Below are 19426 nucleotides of genomic sequence, written 5' to 3' on the forward strand. Positions count from 1 at the left end.
CTCAGCTCGTATCAACGTGCTAATTCTTATGTGTAAAGTACAAATGAACTTCGATGTTGTTAGCATTAAATAATACAGTTATGTTGAAAACAAGGTTGTACGGTATTTACTTAATGTAGTTATGTTTAGCAATTAGATCATTAAGTAATTCTCTTGTCTTAACTGTCAAAAGTGCCTTTTTCAGTAGTTTTAACTTAAACTATTACACAATGCAAACAACGTCAACAACAAAAGTCACATTTTTACAGAGCACAAAGCTCTAAGCTTCAGCTTTTTGCACTATACTTTTTTGTTCTACTGTACATTTACTACACAACTGTATGTTACATTAATACAATTACTAAAATATAATTAACACAATTGTGACCTGTTATTATAACAGAAGGAATGAATCTATTATAAAGTAATAAAAATTACTGTATTTCAATTCAATTCAACTTTATTTATATAGCGCCAATTCACAACAAAGTCATCTCAGGGCACTTTACAGAATAAAGTCAAGATTATAAAGATATATAAAGAGAACCCAACAATTCCCCCTGGAGCAAGCCATAGGCAACAGTGGAGAGGAAAAACTCCCTTTAACGGAAGAAACCTCCAGCAGAACCAGGCTCAGGGTGGACGGCCATCTGCCTCGACCGGTTGGGGTGAGTGGAAAGGGGAGAGAGAAAAGAACAGAGCAACAAAAAGCAATAACAAAACATCGGGCAGATTGGTAGGACCAGTAGCTGCACGCTGGAAGACACACAGCTTCAAAGCCGGGGGACACCTGCAGAAAGGGACAGAGAGAGGGGGACAGAGGAGGACAAAGACAACTACGGGAGAGAACACACAGAGTTAATGACATACAGTGGTGAGAATTGCGGGGTGAGAGGAGAGGAGAGATGGTCAAGAGGAGGAAAGGAGCTCAGTGCATTGGGGGGTGGGTCCCCCAGCAGTCTAAGCCTATGGCAGCATAACTATAACTAACTATATGCTTTATCAAAGAGGAAGGTTTTAAGCTTAGACTTAAAAGTAGAGAGGGTGTCTGCTTCCCGAATCTGAACTGGCAGCTGGTTCCACAAGAGAGGAGCTTGATAGCTAAAGGCTCTACCTCCCATTCTACTTTTGGAAATTCTGGGAACCACAAGTAGGCCTGCATTCTGAGAGCGAAGTGGTCTACTGGGATGATATGGTGCTATGCACTGTGCTATGCACTGTTTACGACGATATTTCTACACTGTGGTGATACAACTTTTAATTAAGATCTGAGTCATTGTTCAACCAAAATAGTTTATTAAAGTACGGTGAAGTTTCTGTTCTGTGTGTGTTTGTGTGTGTGTGTGTGTGTGTGTGTGTGTGTGTGTGTGTGTGTGTGTGTGTGTGTGTGTGTGTGTGTGTGTGTGTGTGAATGAGACTGTACTGTTAGTACCAATGAGGTAGAAATGTTGTATATACTATAACAATTATAACTACAATAAATTCAGTGTAACTCAGTAACCCCCAATAAATATGTAAGTAAGTTCAACTGTAAATGTAACTGAGTATTTAATTAGGGTATTTTTGTATGATTTACTCAACAGCATTGGAAGTATAAAGTTACCGAGCTAAATATAACATTACTTTTTGTGTTGAGCATAAAATGAGTACTGATTACTGAAGTAATGGTGAGCAGGTCAAGTTTGAAAGTTTGATGAAGGAGGGGCAAATTGTGTTAACTGCACCTGTTGAGGATAACTATTTCACAACCCCTTAAAGTAAAGGTGCTAATTAATCATAAGACTGAGGTTTTTTAAGGTAAGGCAATACTTCTGTATTCATTAACTGAATAATATCTCAGCTTTGATCTTTAGGTCTTTGTTTTAAGAACAACTCAACACACTCACATGTACCGAAAAACTGAAAACAGTGATTAAGAACAATGCTATGTTCCTGTGTAAACATGTTCATCCTCAGTGTCGGACTCTAGCATGCAATATATGCAGCTTAGATTTGCTTTGTTTCAAGTTTGACAAAAATCCCCAAAATTGTGCTTAAAAACAACTGTGTTATGTTATTTGTCGTTACATCTATGAGACATCTGTGAGCACCAACTCAAAGATGGAAGACTGTGATGCCCATCCCCACATGTCCACAGGAAGGGAAATAAGTCAAAACGGGAAAAACAAACACCAGCAAGGCAACAGGATGCACATGGCCTAGAGATGGATGACTGGTTAAAGCCAGGAAATGGAGAGAGTACAAGAGGAAGCAGAGATCTGAAATCACAGCTGCAGTTGGATGGAGAAATGCCTGCTTTAGAGACACATTTTGTTGTTCTGTCCTCAGACATACAAAGAAGTGGAAGAGCACACACTTTGCCACAGCAAGGATTAAATGAAATTCTGCGGATGGCAATTGTGCAATCAGCATTGCAGCCATCAGCAATCCTAGTTTTGCTTATCTCAAAGACGGTGATACCGCTTTACAATGGGTGTAATCACTAACAAAAAGCATAACTTACTTTAGAACTGAATTCCATTTACTGTGAGTTCAGAGTGGTATGAGTCATGTTGTAGTACATTCATTAGTAGCTCTAACAGCAGCTCTCCCATAAAAGTGTCATCATTCTCACTACATCAAATAAAAGACATTGTGACTCACATTGGTTGTGAAAGACCAGCGAGCTGATAGAAGTCAATAGGACCAGGATCTTTTGCTGACGTCAGAAAAGCATACCAGAGCGTCCAAAGTCTAGAAAGACTAATAATATTTATAGTTTATCAAACAGCTTTCATAGGGCTGATAGGGCTGCTCCCCGATGGCCAATATGCATAAGTAACAGATTTATACATAACATTTTATTAGCAGATAAAGTGTGGTACATTGATTTATTACTCAGCAGAATTTCAAATAAAATACAGGTAGCTCTATCTCGGTATGCTAATTTGGGACAAAAAGCACATTTGAAAAATAAAAGTAATATAACATTGCAATATAATATGGATTTTTTTAACATACTTTACAATTGCTGACAAAAGCCTGATTAAATGTCTTGAGAGATTGAGGAAATGTATTTTTTTTTTAAAGTTTTGAAATCTCTCCATGCTAAAGTAAGCCATCCTTTGAAAAGATGCCATAAAACATTATTAATGTTGGTTTTCGAAAGCATAGTAGGCTGCTTGTTGGTTGTGACGGCAAACCAAAGAAATCCTCACTGTGAGCCGGTTGCCACACGAGGCTTGACAGCGTCTCGCCTCCTTTTGTCCTTCATACGATGCGACACGGTGCGTCCTGTGCGTCAACGCTTTAAAAGCGGATCTCTGTGAGGGAGGGGAGAGCAGTCTGCCGGGATCATCACTGAACACAGAAGCGCCCCATCTCTCTCTAAACTATTTCTAACAAGCCTAATTTCTATGTAGATGTTTATTTCATCATTTTATGCAAAGGAGACATAAAATCAGTTTATTCCACTTTTCTAGTATCGTTAATCAGCACTTTATTGGTCAACGCAGACATCACAGATCGTCTGAAGGGACACCAAAATGTAAGTGACATCGTCTTTTAATAACTTCAGCTCAGTTCAGTTCAGCTCAGCATAGGGTCGGAGGTTTGCGCCCCGCTCTTCCCGACCACATGTCCAAGTGTCTATGGGCAAGACACAGAACCCCCAACAACCCATCCCCGTCCCCAGCCTGGCAGCGCCGGTAGAAATTGGAGAGGGTTGCGTCAGGAAGGCGTAAAAACTGGGCCAAATCAAAATGCGAACAAATGATCCGCTGTGGCAACGCCGAACTCACGGGATAAGCAGAAAGGACAAAAAATAAATTAATAACTTCCGCTCGTTTGCAGGACCATGCTCTGTTAAGTGTGAAATGTCTTCCACTGGACTTATTTTATGAAAAGTCAAGTAGTACTGATTCTACAGAATCCTCCAGGTAATGCTGAAAATCTCATTCCGACATCTTTATAACAAAACAATAAGCAAATAACAGTTTTGGTGTAGACATAATCTGGTTTCACATTTGATTAGGATAAACCTTTGGCGGGCGGGTGTGTGTGTGGTGGGGAGGGGGACTCTCCTTCAAAGGTTAAGAGGCCCACATGGGCATGATGTGAGGATTTAAGTGCAGGGCTTACTTCAGTCAGGAAATTCCACATGTTCTTCCAGATGTTAGTTGTTTTATAACTGGCACTTGAATAAAATAAATAATAGAAGACACATATATTTTTGCTTGCCATTTCTTTCAGATAATAATAATAAAAACTATCAAGCCAGAGCACATAGAGACGACGTTTTTACATGTAGGTATGTTTATTCAGTGGTGTCTGTGTATTTAGTTAGGCTAAACATGTATGCAAAAACTTAGATATTATAATTGCTTTTGGCTTTAGTTGGCTTAATGTAGCTCATGTACACAGGACTGTTATGGGACAATTATTTCTTCCTTGAAAAACAAGTTCTTCCTTGTTTGATTTACTGACTTCAATAAAGAGCAAAAATCCTGTGTATTGTATGTGGGTAATGTAAACATGCCTCTAACCTCTAGTGATTCATTTTGTGCAGTTTTTCCTCAATATAATATATTAACGCAAAATAACACGAGGATAAAAATTCAAAGTATTTATCCCTCTCACTTTGAATTTTGTTAATATATGTTATTTGATATTTTGCCTTATCTGACTGGCATCAGTGTGATCTTTTTTCTTACCCAGGATGAACAACAGAGATCGCTGGAAGATGTTCAAGATGCTGGTTGCCATGTTTGTCGTGGTTCTGTTGACGCTGGCTGTGTACCAGAGAGGGAACCTCAATATCACAGCTCCCTTCGAACTCAGCAGGCAGGCTCGCATGGATGCTTCAGAGAGAGTGGAGCCTGGAGATGCACTGGAAGAGAAAACCGGCCCAAATGTTGGGGAGAAAGGCTTCTGGAAGGTTAGCAAACGCCAGCCACAGCCTAAAGCTGTAGCCACTATTCAGAAGACCAGGATCTCTCAGGACATCAGCCACAGAACCTGGGATGTAACCAGCTCCAACTGTAGCGCAAACCTTAACCTTTCCAGCCACGAGTGGTTTAGGGGCCTGGAGAAAAGTTTCCAGCAGTTTATGCTCTATCGACACTGTCGTTACTTTCCAATGACCCTAAATCACCCAGAGAAATGCATGGGGGAGGTATATTTACTCATAGTAATTAAATCAGTTGCCACTCAGCATGACCGCAGGGAGGTCATCCGAAAAACCTGGGGTAAAGAGCAGGTGCTGGATGGGAAGAAGATAAAAACCCTCTTCCTTCTTGGTAAACCCTCCGATGAGACAGAGAAAGCTAATCATCAGAAGCTTGTGGAGTATGAAGACTACATCTTTGGGGACATACTCCAATGGGACTTCTTGGATACCTTCTACAATCTCACCCTTAAAGAGACCCACTTCCTCAAATGGTTCCACACTTTCTGCCCCAGCGTGCGCTACGTCTTCAAGGGGGACGATGACGTATTCGTCAGCGTGAAGAACATCTTTGAGTTCCTAGAAAGCAGCAACGACAAGAACCTGTTTGTGGGGGATGTGATTTTCAATGCCCTGCCCATTCGTAACAAAGACAACAAATATTACATTCCTCGTGCTCTGTATAATAAAGACGTCTACCCACCATATGCAGGTGGAGGGGGTTTTCTGATGGACGGGAGGCTAGCAAGGAGGCTTCACTGGGTCGCAGACACCCTGGAGCTCTACCCCATCGATGATGTCTTCTTGGGGATGTGTCTGGAAGTGCTTCAGGTCTCTCCTCTTAAACACAACGCCTTTAAGACGTTTGGGTTGGTGAGAGACAAGAACAGCAAGTTGAACCGAGAACCATGTTTCTATAAGAGCATGATTGTGGTGCATAAGCTGCTCCCATCGGACCTGTTGCACATGTGGAATCTGGTCAATGGGGAACTGGTTTGCTCTCAGAAAGTGGAGTTCCTAAAGCGTAATGAGAATATAAGGTAGGGGCAGCACCAAGGAACCTAGCCACCCTTGGTCGATACCAACAGAATGTACAGTGCAATGGCGTGTGTCCCAGTAGTCTCCGTTCTGTGGAGAAAGATTATAGACTGTATTTGACTTTGCTTTGTGTGCAGTCATATGCTCTTTGGAGGAGCTTCCTACAAACTCGAGATAAATTATACAGATTTGTTTTTATTAAAAGTTGGAATCGTGTATTTATGAAGGACTCATACTTTCAAGCCAATTCAGAGACTACAACAGTCGAGCTACTGCATTAGTGTGTGTACTGAGAACAGATAGTTGCCCTACATTACAGGCTTTTTAACTCTACTGTGGGCTCATGTGAAACAGATGCACAATGTCTTTCACTTCCTCTGTGGTCAGCTCTTGCTCTTTCTCTGCTTTGTCACAGAAGCACTAATGTTAGCACTTTGATTTACATTAACACTTTTTTTGCAAAGACAAGTGTTGTACGGAAATATGATTGTATTGTATGATTTATTTGCTCAAGTGGACTGTGCTTTCAGACTGCTTGGAAAGAAAGAATGCAGTTTAGTATGATCTTTACAACATAAGGGGAAGTTATCATTGGTCTGTGCCATAATCTTTGGTTTGAAAATGATTGCACACACTGCACAGCCTGTCGTTGTTCTAGCATTTTGGTTGCTGTGCTAAGTTTTACATATTGCCTGCACTTTCAGCAATATGGGAAGCTGCAATGGCTTGAAATATCTTGAAGTAAAGAGAAGGAAACAACTCTCTCTACCTCAGTGATTCAGTCAAAAACAGAAACATTTTCACCATTCACTACTTTGAATAGTATATTTGTATAGAACATGTTCTTAAAGTAAGACTTTAATCACTTTTTGTAATGAAGAAGTCAATGCACTAATTTTTTAAAACTGGACAGACTTGATCGGGACTTCTACTACGCATAAACTACTAGAAACCTTGTTTGATTTGTTACATGTTTGCTGTCCATAGGTTTGAATGTGCTTACATACTTGACATGAATTTGGTAGTGGGTTTACAATGACACTGTGAATGACGTTTATTGATGGTACGAATATATATTATATATATATAATTTAAAACTACAGATGAGCATATTAGTGGATTGGTCAGTGATTACTGTTTAGAGCTTAACATTGTCGGTGTAAGTGGTTGATCATTATGTCTTGGTGATGTAAATTTATGCAAGAATAAAAATGTACATAAAATGTAAATAAATACATTTATCTTTGAAAACCTGTCCAGCTATGACGTATATAACACAATCCATGTAGCGAGACAACTCAAGTTTTCCAGTGTTGATAAGTAGCAATCAGTTACACAACTACAAATAAGGGGTTTATCTCATTTCCAACAACCTATTATCGGTTTCCCCTACAGTGGTGTCCGCCCATGATATCGTCAGCAATTCTCACACAGCATGAAAATGAAGAGCAAAACCTTTTAAAAAAGACATCTTTGTTAAGTAATCTTTGGAAACATGTTTTCAACCCACAGTCTATTTTGCATTTGTTTGCAAAAAGCACAAGTACATGCCCCAATGCTGGTGTCACATTTCCAGCTATTTATGTTAAACGTCATTGTCAAATACTGTGCTTTGAACAGATATGTTCAGATATCAAAATTGGCCACAGCAACAGAAAACACACACCTCCTTAAGTGTTCCTCACAAACCCTTTCAGGTCAGTGACGAGAAAAGCTCTACAGAAACAGGATCTTCTCTGTATTGTATTTCAAGAAGGTTACAATAGCCAATAGAGAAACAGAGCTTAAGAACATGCCAAACATATTGTGCCAAACCTGTCATGAGCTGATCTCTACTGTTGTACACTGATTGGTGTACTGGAAATACTAAATACTTAATAGAGAATGTAAACACAGTTTACTTCAAAATTTCAACCAACAGTGAAAAACAACTGACCTTTGTTTCTTTTTGGTATCACTAGCAGTTTCATCATCTACCATTTTGGGCTGTAAGACAAAACTGAGGTGTTAAAAAGTGTCTCTGTCATTGGAAGCATATTAACTTGATCATACTGATGATTTTAGGTAACACATTTCATGTTCTGCCTGCACGTGGCAGCTGGGCAGAGAGCACTTTCAGAGTTGTCTCCGCTAAACTGGCCTTTTAGATGAAGGAAGTCAACCGACAGCCAAATTTCAACATCACTTAATGTAAAATGTCCCACTGCCATGACGATGTTTCGACGTATACATCCAGCTTCCCCATGTGCCTGTGGACCAGAAATTGCATGTTTGTTGACCCAAACTGGAGAAAGCTTTTGATGTCGGCAAGATCAAAAGGTCAGCTGGAGAGAGCTGCAAGCTTTCACACTCACCCTCTAATTACTTCAAAGGTATTGGAGCATCATCACTGGCATGGTTTAAGATGGGAGCACTGTTTTTTGGGCAAAAATTTAAAAAGAACTTTCCCCAGCCTGCAGGCTCCAGCCACAAAATTACTTTAAGCACATAAAATCAAACATCTTTGCAAAGACTCATTAGTAAAGGCAACTAAATGATGAGATAGAAAATAGAGTAAGCACTGAAATATGTTCATTTAAATATTGACTGAATGGACTCAAAATCCAACAAAGTTACTGTGTGTACACTATGAAAATGACCACCAAATGTAAATATGATAATTTACATGCAACATCCTCAAAAGTAAAACTGTTCTGTCAGCACAGAACAAAGGCTGTGCACAGGGTTGCATGTAGTGCAAAAGTGAGCTTGGGAAAAAAAAACAACAGGAATAAATATTTCCATATATACTATTCTCTGGAAGTGATGGCAATCTTAGCTAAACTAGAGGGTAACCCACCAGACCCTCGTCTCCTCAATTGCCACGTCTACCACAGCTTCTGAAAATATATGGGGGAAAAATGTGTCAGAGAATTGTATTATTTATTGAAGCACTGCTTCACGTCACTGTGAATGATTGTTTAATAAAAAAATATGTAAAAACAGTGCTGCCTTCATCAGGTCCTCCCACACAGCTCCCACCTCCAGGAACAAAGATACTTGTACATCTAGCAGAGACACAGGTCGACAGTACTGCTGCCTCCTGTCTGGTTGTGTTACTGATAAGATACTCTGCCCAGCAGCTCAAGGTCAGGCAAAATTAAATCCTTCCAAACTGATTCCAGAACCAGAACCTTTTTTGAAGTTTATACTTACAAAGGTACCAGCGGACTTTACAGTAAAAGTCCTCATATGGGATGTGAGAGACCCTCAGAGGCTTGTGGATTTATTTATTTTTTTAAATGGATTTGAGCAGTTACAGACTACTTGCCTTTGCCCGCTGTGGATTTGAATAGGCAAAAATTCCAACACCACATTTGAGATCAAACCTCCAAACCCACGAACAGCCTTTGGAAATGTGGTTTTACCCTTTTAAACGTTTCCATCAAGGACCTTGAGCTAATGACTGCAAGGACCTAATTCAACATCACCTCCATTCAGGAATTCTTGCCAGAGTACAAGCTTTCTTTACACCAAAACGCTGACACTACCTCCTAGTGGACAGATAGGGTTTTGCCATCAATTTCCATCAGTTACTTTGGACAGTACAATTACTTTAATTCAATTCCACAATACATAACAGCCTCAACAAAAAAAGGTGAATCATCTGACAGTGTTGAAAAGCTTCCATTTAAATTTATTGGAAAGATGTTGCATTCCATTAGATAAAATATTCTAAAGTATCATTCTTGACAGTGTCCATTACTGATACTACCAAAGCCTCTGGGACACCAATCTTTCAGATGGACATTAGACACTGGTTGCAGGCATGAACAAACAACTGATGTTCCTACAACCTCACCAGACCCGAGCTCCAGCCTGTTCTGCAGTCACAACACTGAACGAATGGTCCTCGTCTTGACGGTGCCTTTTCCTGGTCCACCTGACCAGGGAGCCTTCAACTAAGTGCTCACTGTGCATAGCATTCATTAGCTGTGCAAAGCTTTCATTAGGCAGCCCCCCCCCCCCCAAAAAACGTATGTGAGATCAGTGGGGCTCAAAACCTTATGCTGGTTGGTGTGATTACAGTCCCTCCCACAGGTGACAGTAGGCAATCTCCCAAAGACCCAGAACTGTGCAATAAGAACAGACGTTTAAAAATCATCACCTACAAGGTTTTATTTAATCACATGAAAACCTTTAGATTCTCTGATGGGGAAAATTAGACAATGCACTACAAATATGATACACAGATAAGAGTCATTCATTCGCTCGTGACTCAGACATTAACTGTGCCCCACCAAACAAGAACATCTTTACCATTTCTTAACACCCAACTCTCTCTCAAATTTACCAAAAAAAGGCTTCGCACATTACAATAAAACATGGCACCTAAAGCAAACTAAATGACAAAATAAAAACAAAACATATGGATACATGTGTACTGTTTTTGTTTTGTTTTTTTACAAAAGGTAAAATGAAATACAAACTGTTTAAATTTACACAACGTATCTGACAGACATTTTCACAGCAAAGCTTTTTTGCCAGACCCATTCCATATTATTCCTTCGGAAAAACAAGTAAGCTGATGAGGGTGGGAGGTGCAAGTTGCATTGAGGACATTCAGTACTCGCATAGCACATGAGCTCAGAGGGTCAAAAGTACCAGTCTGGTACACAAAGGGCAAGGTTGAGTGAAATAACGGGCTAAAATGCCCAAGGACAGTTAAATACACATTAATGTCGCTTTCTGGAATGTCCAAAAGCTCTGAAACCTGATGAAACCAGAGTCCATTCAAAAAGTAAAATAGACTTAAGATTTAGTCATCAAACTTGATTCTCTTCCCCTGGGGTTTGGCTCCAAATCCACCACCACCTCTTCCTCCTAAAAACAAACAAAAGCAGCTTAGTTTAGGAGCCAGCAGCATCAAACTTATTTAACATAACTAGCATCTTCAGCTTGAACTGTCAAGGGAAATTGTGGCAACTTATGCAAATATTTATTCAAGTACTTAAGCATCTGAAAATCCTTGTGTACCTTACTATTTACCTGGAAACAGTTCACATATATATATATATATACATACATATATACACATATACATATATATACATATATATATACATATATATACATATATATATACATATACACATATACATATATATATATATATATACATATATATATATATATACATATATATACATATATATATATATACATACATATATATATATATATACATACATATATATATATATATACATACATATACATATATATATATATATATACATATATATATATATACATATATATATATATACATACATATATACATATATATATATATACATACATATATATATATATATATATATATATACATACATATATACATACATACATACATATATATATATATATATATATATATATATATATATATATATATATATATATATATATATATATATATATATATATATATATATATATATATATATATATATATATATATATATATATATATAAATTGAAAAATCAAATCGCTTACCTCCAAAGCCACCACGTCCACGTCCACCTCCACGAGGGCCTCCTCTTCCTCCTCCACCTCTACCACCACCACGACCGCCGAAACCACCACGACCTCCTCTGCCGCCACCACCACGACCGCCGAAACCGCCAAAACCACCTCTGCCTCCACGGAAGCCCCCTTCACCTTTGGGCTTGGCATAGTCCAAGGTCACCTTGCTGCCATCAATCTCACCATCCTCCATTGCCTCCTTGGCTGCTTTGCAATCATCCTCATTGTCAAAGTCCACAAAGCCAAAGCTGTAGGGCAGATGGGGCTTAGTTATACTTCACTAAACGCAAGTGAGCCTTCAATGATTTTAACCACAAAACATGTCTAAAACCAGTACTGCGTTTCACACCTAAAACATGACAAAAGTGAAAAACTAGTAATTTCAGAGAGTTTGATTACATTTTACAATTTCTTAAGTTATAAGTCGTACCACTGTAATTATTTGTCTCACATCAGACATGGGCAACTTCCACTATGGCAGCTGCCGGTTTAACTGTGAGTTTGCTCTACTTCTCATGCGAATCCATATGCTGTCAATGCTGGACAGTGCGGTGCTCACGAGAAGATTCAACAGCAGAGAATATAAACTCTGTTCTTACCCTTTTGATGACCCTGTGTCTCGGTCTGTAACTATTCTTGCTGCTACAGCTCCCTCAAATGAATCCTTAAGAGTCTGATCTGTGGTATCCTCAGAGAGGCCTTTGACGAAGAGAGTTTTTGTTGGACCTGGCAAAGAGAAGATAGCATTACTACACTATACCCACCATAACAAAGACAGGTAAGAGCTTAATCAAGCTAAAGCCACATTTACCAACCAGATCAGGACTTGACTATCTTTGAATCATCACAGAGTTTCAGGAGGTCATGGTATCATCAAATCTGGTTGTCATTTTGGGATAATACCTAAACACAGGCCATTGCTCAATTTTCAATTGGTCTAGATTCAAGACCTACCAGAGTTTCCTCTCCCGCCATCTCTGCCACCACTGTTTTGGCTGTACTCCAATCGAATTGACCTGCCGTCAATTTCAGTGTTGTTAAGGTTCTCCAAAGCCTCTTTAGCATCATCTGTGCTCTCAAACTCTACAAAAGCAAAACTAGACAGGGAAGCATAAGTTTAGAAAATGTAAAGGGATAATTCACATTAAAGTGCTACAGTTTAACAATGACAGAACAGTCATCTTATTTTATTCCCCACACACACACACACACGTTCACCTTGTTGCACAGCAGACATATGCACCACCCACATGTGACTAGGGCAAGCCTGTTCTTACTGTGCATTGGCTCTGCTTCTCGTGCGAATCCATGCATAATCATGAGTTTGATTAGAGGAGCTCATGAGAAGGTGTAGCACTTTGTAACATTTTGATACTAGAGCTTTTTCAGCAAATGCCTACTTTCCACGCTGGCCCTAAAACAGGATATGCTCCCATCAGTATCCAGATCCTTACCCTTTAGCTCTGCCATCTTTCTGTGGAATCCTGATAGAGACAGCCTTCTCAAATGCAGACTGTAAGGCTTCTTCTGTAGCACTGAATGCAAGATTGTTCACCACCAGGGTCTTACTGGCTGCTCCTGTTGCTATAAGCAGAGAAAGTCATCCAATCAGACAAATAGTTGATCATGGACCTGCTCAATATTTGGCTATATCAAAAAACATTTTTTATTTTTAAGTTAACTGACTGCCTTTAAGTCCAAGTTAAATAACAGAATGTCTGACAGCTTTACCTGCCACCTTGGCCCCTTTTTGGCTCTTCTCTCCAACATAGTCAACCATTATGGACCTGCCCTGCACATCAGCCCCCTGTGCTTCCTCCAGCATCTTTTCAGCTTCGGCCTCAGTTTTAAATTCAATGTAGGCAATGCTGTTGAAATAGATTATGTTTACTTGCCTTGTACAAGGCCTGAATTGCATTTAAAATGTAGTCAAGATGTTTCTGGATTACAGGTGCAAGTAAAAGAAAACAATCTGCATACTTTAATTTCAACAAAATCACAATACATTTAATGGTTAAACCCTGGTTTGTCCTTACCCTCTATTTGACCCATTCTGGCCTGGAGGTAACCTGACTTCAACTGCATCTTCAAAGACTTCCTTGAGGTCATCAACCGTTGCAGAAAAAGGTAGGTTTTTTACAAAAAGTGTCCGTGCGTCCCTCTCTGTGGAGCAACAGCCAATGTCAGCATGGGTATTACACTAGTAGGTCCCCCCCTCTCATACTCACAAATGATTAAATTGCCCTCAATGAATTCCGGGTAATGTATAAGTATAATACGTTCCATGCATTTGCACAGGAACACTTTGTTTTTTTAGATCAAAAGAATCAAAAGCCTCTTAACCTTTTTTGCCCTCCTGTGAGTTCTCTTTGCTTCGGGCCTTGTCCAACTTCACCTCCTGACCTAAGACTTTCTTGCCATTGAGCTCCAGTGCCTTCTGCATGTCCTCCTCAGATGCAAAGTCTACATAACCAAATTTCCTGATGAAAGTGATGCAAGAATAATTAGACACTACCTTTTCAAGAACAAAAAAAAAGCTATTGCTTAAAGCAAAATTTCAAAAACTAGCTGCATCTTTATATCGTTTTAATATTGGCAGGGGTAGAGACCTTATTTAGACAAAAATGTCAAAAAACAAAAACTATTTAACAAGTAATGTTACAATATAGCAGCTGATGTGTTCGAAAAAGCCAAAATTTTAAAAAGAATGATTACAAACTAATAATTTTTAATCTTACAGATCTGACTAACACTGGATCATTAAAACAAATAGTGACCTAAAAAACAGTAACAAAAGCGAAAGACTGACACCAGCTACTGACAATAGATTTGATCTTGCATTGTTCAGGATTAGTCCAGTCCTAATGCAACTTCTGTCAATCCCCCTTCCACCTACTCACACAACCTTGTATGTACATTACAAACAAGCACCAGTGTGTATAGGGAAAGGGCTAAAATATTTGCGCATTTTTTAAATAGATTGCTTACTTTGATCCTCCTAATCGGACATCAACAACCTCAAGACTGTTCTTTGAGAAGAACTTCCTCAGGGATGATTTGATTTCTTCGAAGTCTTTGTTAGAGTTCAAGTTCCCAACAAACAGACAGAACCCTTGCAAATGAAGAAATGAGATTTGCATTCAGTTTCGTAGTGTGTAAAACTCTACTGATTATATTGCTAATAACAGATTCAGAAAAATAAAAGGTGACATCACTTATCAGTATTAAGTCCCTTGTTGATCATCATCATAACAAATGGTGAAGTTGGATTGAAGAGCTGGTATATTTATCCTTACCTTCACCCTCAGACTTTGCCTTTTTGGCAGGAGGGGTGTCCTTTTTGCTTTCTGCCTTCCGTTTTCCCGGGGTCACTGGGGCTTCTGTTCAGACAGGAGAAATGCTTTTATATTAATGTGCTGGCCAGCAGATAAAGAGAAACAAAGTTCAAAATAGGTCATCAGTGGTTGTGCTGCGGTACTGAATGGCTTACTAAAATTGTGTTTCATTTGGAAATAGTGTGTATAAAAAAAAAAGTCAGCTTTTCATAAACATACATACATGAAAAAGTTTGTTTATTTATGACAGATGTTCCATGAATCTTTTCTATCAACAAAGCTCACCATCATCTTCCTCCTCCTCATCGTCATCATCTTCATCATCATCATCCTCATCCTCTTCAGACTCTTCCTTGGCCTTGACCATACCTGCCTTCTTTGCCTTGGTGGCTGCTGGAGCAGGAACGGTGTCCATCTCCTCTTCAGAGTCTGAGAAACAAATGTTAAGAGTTACATCAAATCATAATTGTGACTTAATTTAAGCCTACAATAAACGGCCATTAACCAACATCAGATACATAGTGACATCTTACATGATCAGTATTAAGTCCCATGTTGATCATCAGAACTATGATTGTAGTTTGCAATCAAACATTTACACTGAATTTGTATCACATTCAAAAAAAAAGACATAAGGGACTAACCATCTTCATCTTCTTCATCATCATCATCAGACTCTTCTTTAGCAGGCTGGGCCTTTGCAGCTTGTTTGGCAGCCGGTTTAGCTGGACCTGCCTTTTTGGGAGGTGGGGCAGCCTCCTCCTCTGACTCATCATCATCAGAAGACTCCTTTGCAGGTTTGGTCTTCACTGGGGCCTTGGCAGGAGGTTTAGCAGCTGGCTTGGCAGCTTTCTTGGGTGGTGGGGTCTCTTCTTCTAAATAGTCATTAAAAGATGATAGACACAAATCATTTACTCATATTTCTAAATTTGCAGGAGAAAAAAAAAGTTCCACAAGAAGGCATTAAAAAGGTAAAAATGTTGCAGTGATTGAGGATAGAACCGGCGTACAATACACACCGGTACCGAAGACATAGCACTGCATTTACTTTTCCTCCGTACATTACACACACGAGTACATAACAACCACATGTATGCCAAGAAATAGAGGGTCTGTGTAACTCTAAAAAAAAGTAGCATTTGATTTTGATTCATACCATTCCACTTAGCAGTAAATTTTTCTAACATAAAACCAGATTATTAATTTACTCAAACTTATTTTTCTACACTCTGCAGCCTACCACTGCTGCTCTTACCATCATCATCTTCGTCATCCTCATCATCCGACTCCTCAGCCTTTGCAGGAGCTGCCTTAGCTGGTGTGGATTTAGCCGGTGTCGCCTTTACTGGGGTCTTCTTTGGTGGTGGTGCCTCCTCTTCAGATGACTCCCCTTTACATTCATGACAAAGCATTTTACTTAATACAACTTTATACTCCATTCAAAATGAGCGAATATAAATTCCGTGTGGAAATGACATCACATACTTTCCAACCAGTATAAAGTAGTTCTACTGATGGCAATGGCCTTTAACTTTAACAAATATGATGATACATACTGTATACACACACACACACACACAATACATTTAGGCACTATATCACTACAAAGTATCAGTGTAAACATTATACATTAACAGTTTTCACTATTAATCTTATTTTTCTTCACAGGTTAAAATAATCAAATTACAGTCAAGCTATGCAGGATCATGGCATCAATATTTCCCTACACATAAAATTTGTTAGACCAGTCCACACACACATTTCCTCTCAAATGTGACATAAAAAACAACAAAAAAACACCTCTTTTGAAGAGAAGTGAACATCAAATTATTTACGTGAGTCAAATTTCTTACCAGAGTCGTCCTCCTCATCATCATCTTCACTTTCTGCTTTTTTTGTATTCGTGCCATTTTTCACAGCGGGGGTTGTCTTAGCTGGTGTGGCCTTCTTTACCACTTTAGGTGGAGGAGCCTGTAATAGTGATAACAAAAATAAGCTTTTAGAGGATATGTTAAAATTTATCAGAGTACACAAAAATACATACAAATTGTTAAAAAAAAAATAAATAAGTAAAGTACACTGTACCTCCTCTTCCTCACTGCTCTCCTCTTCACTAGATTCCTCTTCTACATCTTTTGGAGGTGGTGGGGCCTTTTTCTTCTGAGTTGCTTGCTTAGTTGCTCCCTGGGAAAGAGGACGAAATGCAAAACGTTGCATAAATGTTCAAACACTAGAACCGTTTTTTTCAGACAAAGCAACAAATGTACAGTTTTATCCCAGATTTAATGAGTAATACTTGATTCTAGTTGAATAACAGCTGTCTCTGGTATCTCCGTTAAAGGTTTGTCACCTCGTGTGAAACGTGGAGCAGGCGCATAACCCACGTGGGGCCCAGGAGATCGGGCAGCTAGCATCTCGGCTAACTTTACAGCATGAATAGGAGCCTTTTAACAAAAATTAAAAAAAAAAAATACGACGCATGTGGGAAAACGACCATAAGTTCCGATCAAAACCAATTACACCAGATATGGAAAAACTGACCTATAATTACTAAACAATCAAGTCAAATGAAATAAACTTCCGTTCTGTATCTGGACTGTTCAACTATGATGCTAATGCTCACAGTTGCCAACAACACGTTTGCCAATAATAGTGAACAAGTCAGATAAATCCTGTTTCTCCTCACAGTTTGATTAACAATTTATTGGTTGGCCGAATTAACGTCGCACGTCACTTAAATTTTCTGTATCACAAAACTCGAGAGCGCGCACGAATGCCATCTTGAGTGCTGTTAGTGTAGAAGGCCAGAAAACCAGGAGGAAGGCACGAACATGGCTGATCTCGAAAGAGAGAAAACGTTCAGTTTCATTACGAGTACAATTTCAGCGCATTATTCCAACCACGCAAACCCTTACAAAGACTGTGCGAAGTTAGTGGACACAAAGCGCAATATAGGTCGCACGAGCAGACGTTTTCTCAAGGCATCAGTTTCTCTTCACTAGCAAACGCATTAACTTAGTGCGTGAAGGCCTCGTGCATTAACACAGCCCCATTTCTATTACAAACCTGCACCTTATTACTTAAAATAGGTGTCTTTCGCACTTACCTTTGCTAATTTCACCATGGTGCCGTCGTGTGTTTCAATGAAACACAAGGATCTGGACGTTTGAAGACAAGTAATGAAATCGCCTGTTCATGCACGTGGCTCAGCCTACTCTGTGGGACATTGAACAGGAAAGACAGATAAGCCGAAGACGAGCTCGTTACTCTCCCGCTCAGCGCGTTCACGTCGACCAGCCCCCATGACTCTGTCCGCCAATCGGAAGGTAGTAATGTTTGAGTCGTGACCGCGCGTCGTCCACGTTAGGCGACATGGAAGTTTAACGTGCTAAAAGTCTGAATTTGATAACAAATGCACGACTCATAGTAATTAATCATGTGGTAACGTGGTGTTATGAACGTTGATTTGAAAACGATAATATTCCAGTAAATGCAAGATTTAACAAGGGATCATTTATACAGTTATTTTATCTTGTAAGTGATTTGACTTCATTAAGTGTTCAGAGAAATTATATCGCTGACACTTTCACTGATGCTATCTTTAAATTGGTTTTTGGTGAGACGATTTTTTTACTTTCTTTCCTTTTTACTAATTATTTTATGTCCTTGCAGCTGTTTACACGTGGTCTGGGACAGTTGCCATCATCCATCAACCACATGGAGTCAACCCCACCATGCGCTTCATGCTGTGAGCCCTAAATTAAAGGGAATGGCCGAAGTTTACGTTACTACATTTATTTGGTATAACTAATACCACTTACTTCACAGAGTAATCTTCTAAATATCACAAAATATCATATTGTTTATGGTTACCCAAAACCAATTGTGGTTCACCTTTTCAAGGGCTTCTATATTAAGGTAGGCCACAAGTAACAGACTATAATTATAAAATTGACTAATATTAAGAATGTGAGACTATTAAAGGTCTTTGTTTATAATGATTACTTATTAGGATCATTACTTGTTACTTCAGTACCCTAAGACTTATACTTTTCTTAGTATTTGTATTCCAACAAAACATCTTATATGTTCTTCAATCGTAGCTGATCGAAGATGAACTACAGATAACAAATGTGAGTCACATATTCACCACAGCCAGTATTAAAACTGACACAGATTATGAGACAATCTTGAAGGTTGAGGTTGAATGTGTCACACAATCTCACTCTGCAAGTTAACTTGGTTCAGTTGTCACAAAATGAAAGGGGTAAAGGTTTACATTTTTATTTGCATGTTTAAGATTTTACATCTGTACACGTGTGTAAATGTGTGAGGAAGGTGATTCCCATGGGGACATGAAAAGCAGTAATTAACCTAGAACACCACACAGAGGCAGCATTGCATTTTACATCCCTCACTTGTTCCACAAGCACAGGGTGAAAAAAGCCAATGTATAATGCATAAAATCTTTTTAACTTTAAATGTTAGCGAAGTCCACCCTGACTCCATGTTCTTTTGTCTATCATTTCATTTCATTCATTCAAGTACTAAAGAGCTGGGAATTTAGTCTTTCTTTGTGCT

At 39.0% G+C, this 19426-nt stretch overlaps 2 protein-coding genes and 3 non-coding genes across 10 annotated transcripts; 1 reads left to right on the forward strand and 4 right to left on the reverse strand.

Annotated features, from left to right (window-relative positions):
- Window positions 1-2762: 2762 nt before the first annotated feature.
- Window positions 2763-7301, forward strand: b3gnt7 (UDP-GlcNAc:betaGal beta-1,3-N-acetylglucosaminyltransferase 7). Of its 4 annotated transcripts, XM_067514701.1 has the most exons (3): window positions 2764-3505; window positions 4210-4263; window positions 4675-7301. In XM_067514701.1, coding segments are annotated over exons 2-3 (1275 nt in total). In that variant the 5' UTR covers window positions 2764-3505; window positions 4210-4261; the 3' UTR covers window positions 5948-7301. The 4 variants fall into 4 exon arrangements, with proteins under 4 accessions (XP_067370803.1, XP_067370802.1, XP_067370801.1 ...); XM_067514702.1 differs by lacking the exon at window positions 4210-4263 and having other exon boundaries at window positions 2763-3505; window positions 4653-7301; XM_067514700.1 differs by lacking the exon at window positions 4210-4263 and having other exon boundaries at window positions 2771-3505; window positions 4675-7296.
- Window positions 7302-10073: 2772 nt separating this feature from the next.
- Window positions 10074-18110, reverse strand: ncl (nucleolin). 3 transcript variants are annotated; one of them, XM_067514697.1, is made up of 17 exons: window positions 17952-18110; window positions 16931-17029; window positions 16699-16816; window positions 16101-16235; window positions 15490-15720; window positions 15131-15274; window positions 14807-14890; window positions 14499-14622; window positions 13854-13990; window positions 13547-13673; window positions 13242-13378; window positions 12965-13094; window positions 12465-12607; window positions 12110-12236; window positions 11607-11758; window positions 11481-11573; window positions 10074-10804 (listed from the first exon to the last, which is right to left on the reverse strand). In XM_067514697.1, exons 1-17 carry the CDS (start codon window positions 17967-17969, stop codon window positions 10740-10742), a joined length of 2064 nt encoding a protein of 687 aa, XP_067370798.1. In that variant the 5' UTR covers window positions 17970-18110; the 3' UTR covers window positions 10074-10739. The 3 variants fall into 3 exon arrangements, with proteins under 3 accessions (XP_067370798.1, XP_067370797.1, XP_067370796.1); XM_067514696.1 differs by having other exon boundaries at window positions 11481-11758; window positions 15490-15717; XM_067514695.1 differs by having other exon boundaries at window positions 11481-11758.
- Window positions 11951-12077, reverse strand: LOC137132337 (small nucleolar RNA SNORA75). Its single transcript, XR_010915109.1, has one exon. It is a non-coding gene; the product is annotated as a small nucleolar RNA SNORA75 (small nucleolar RNA).
- Window positions 14698-14764, reverse strand: LOC137132327 (small nucleolar RNA SNORD82). Its single transcript, XR_010915100.1, has one exon. It is a non-coding gene; the product is annotated as a small nucleolar RNA SNORD82 (small nucleolar RNA).
- On the reverse strand, window positions 15821-15955 carry LOC137132328 (small nucleolar RNA SNORA57). Its single transcript, XR_010915101.1, has one exon. It is a non-coding gene; the product is annotated as a small nucleolar RNA SNORA57 (small nucleolar RNA).
- Window positions 18111-19426: the final 1316 nt, after the last annotated feature.

This window comes from Channa argus, chromosome 8 (assembly GCF_033026475.1).
Source record: "Channa argus isolate prfri chromosome 8, Channa argus male v1.0, whole genome shotgun sequence".
NCBI classification, from domain to species: Eukaryota; Metazoa; Chordata; class Actinopteri; order Anabantiformes; family Channidae; genus Channa; species Channa argus.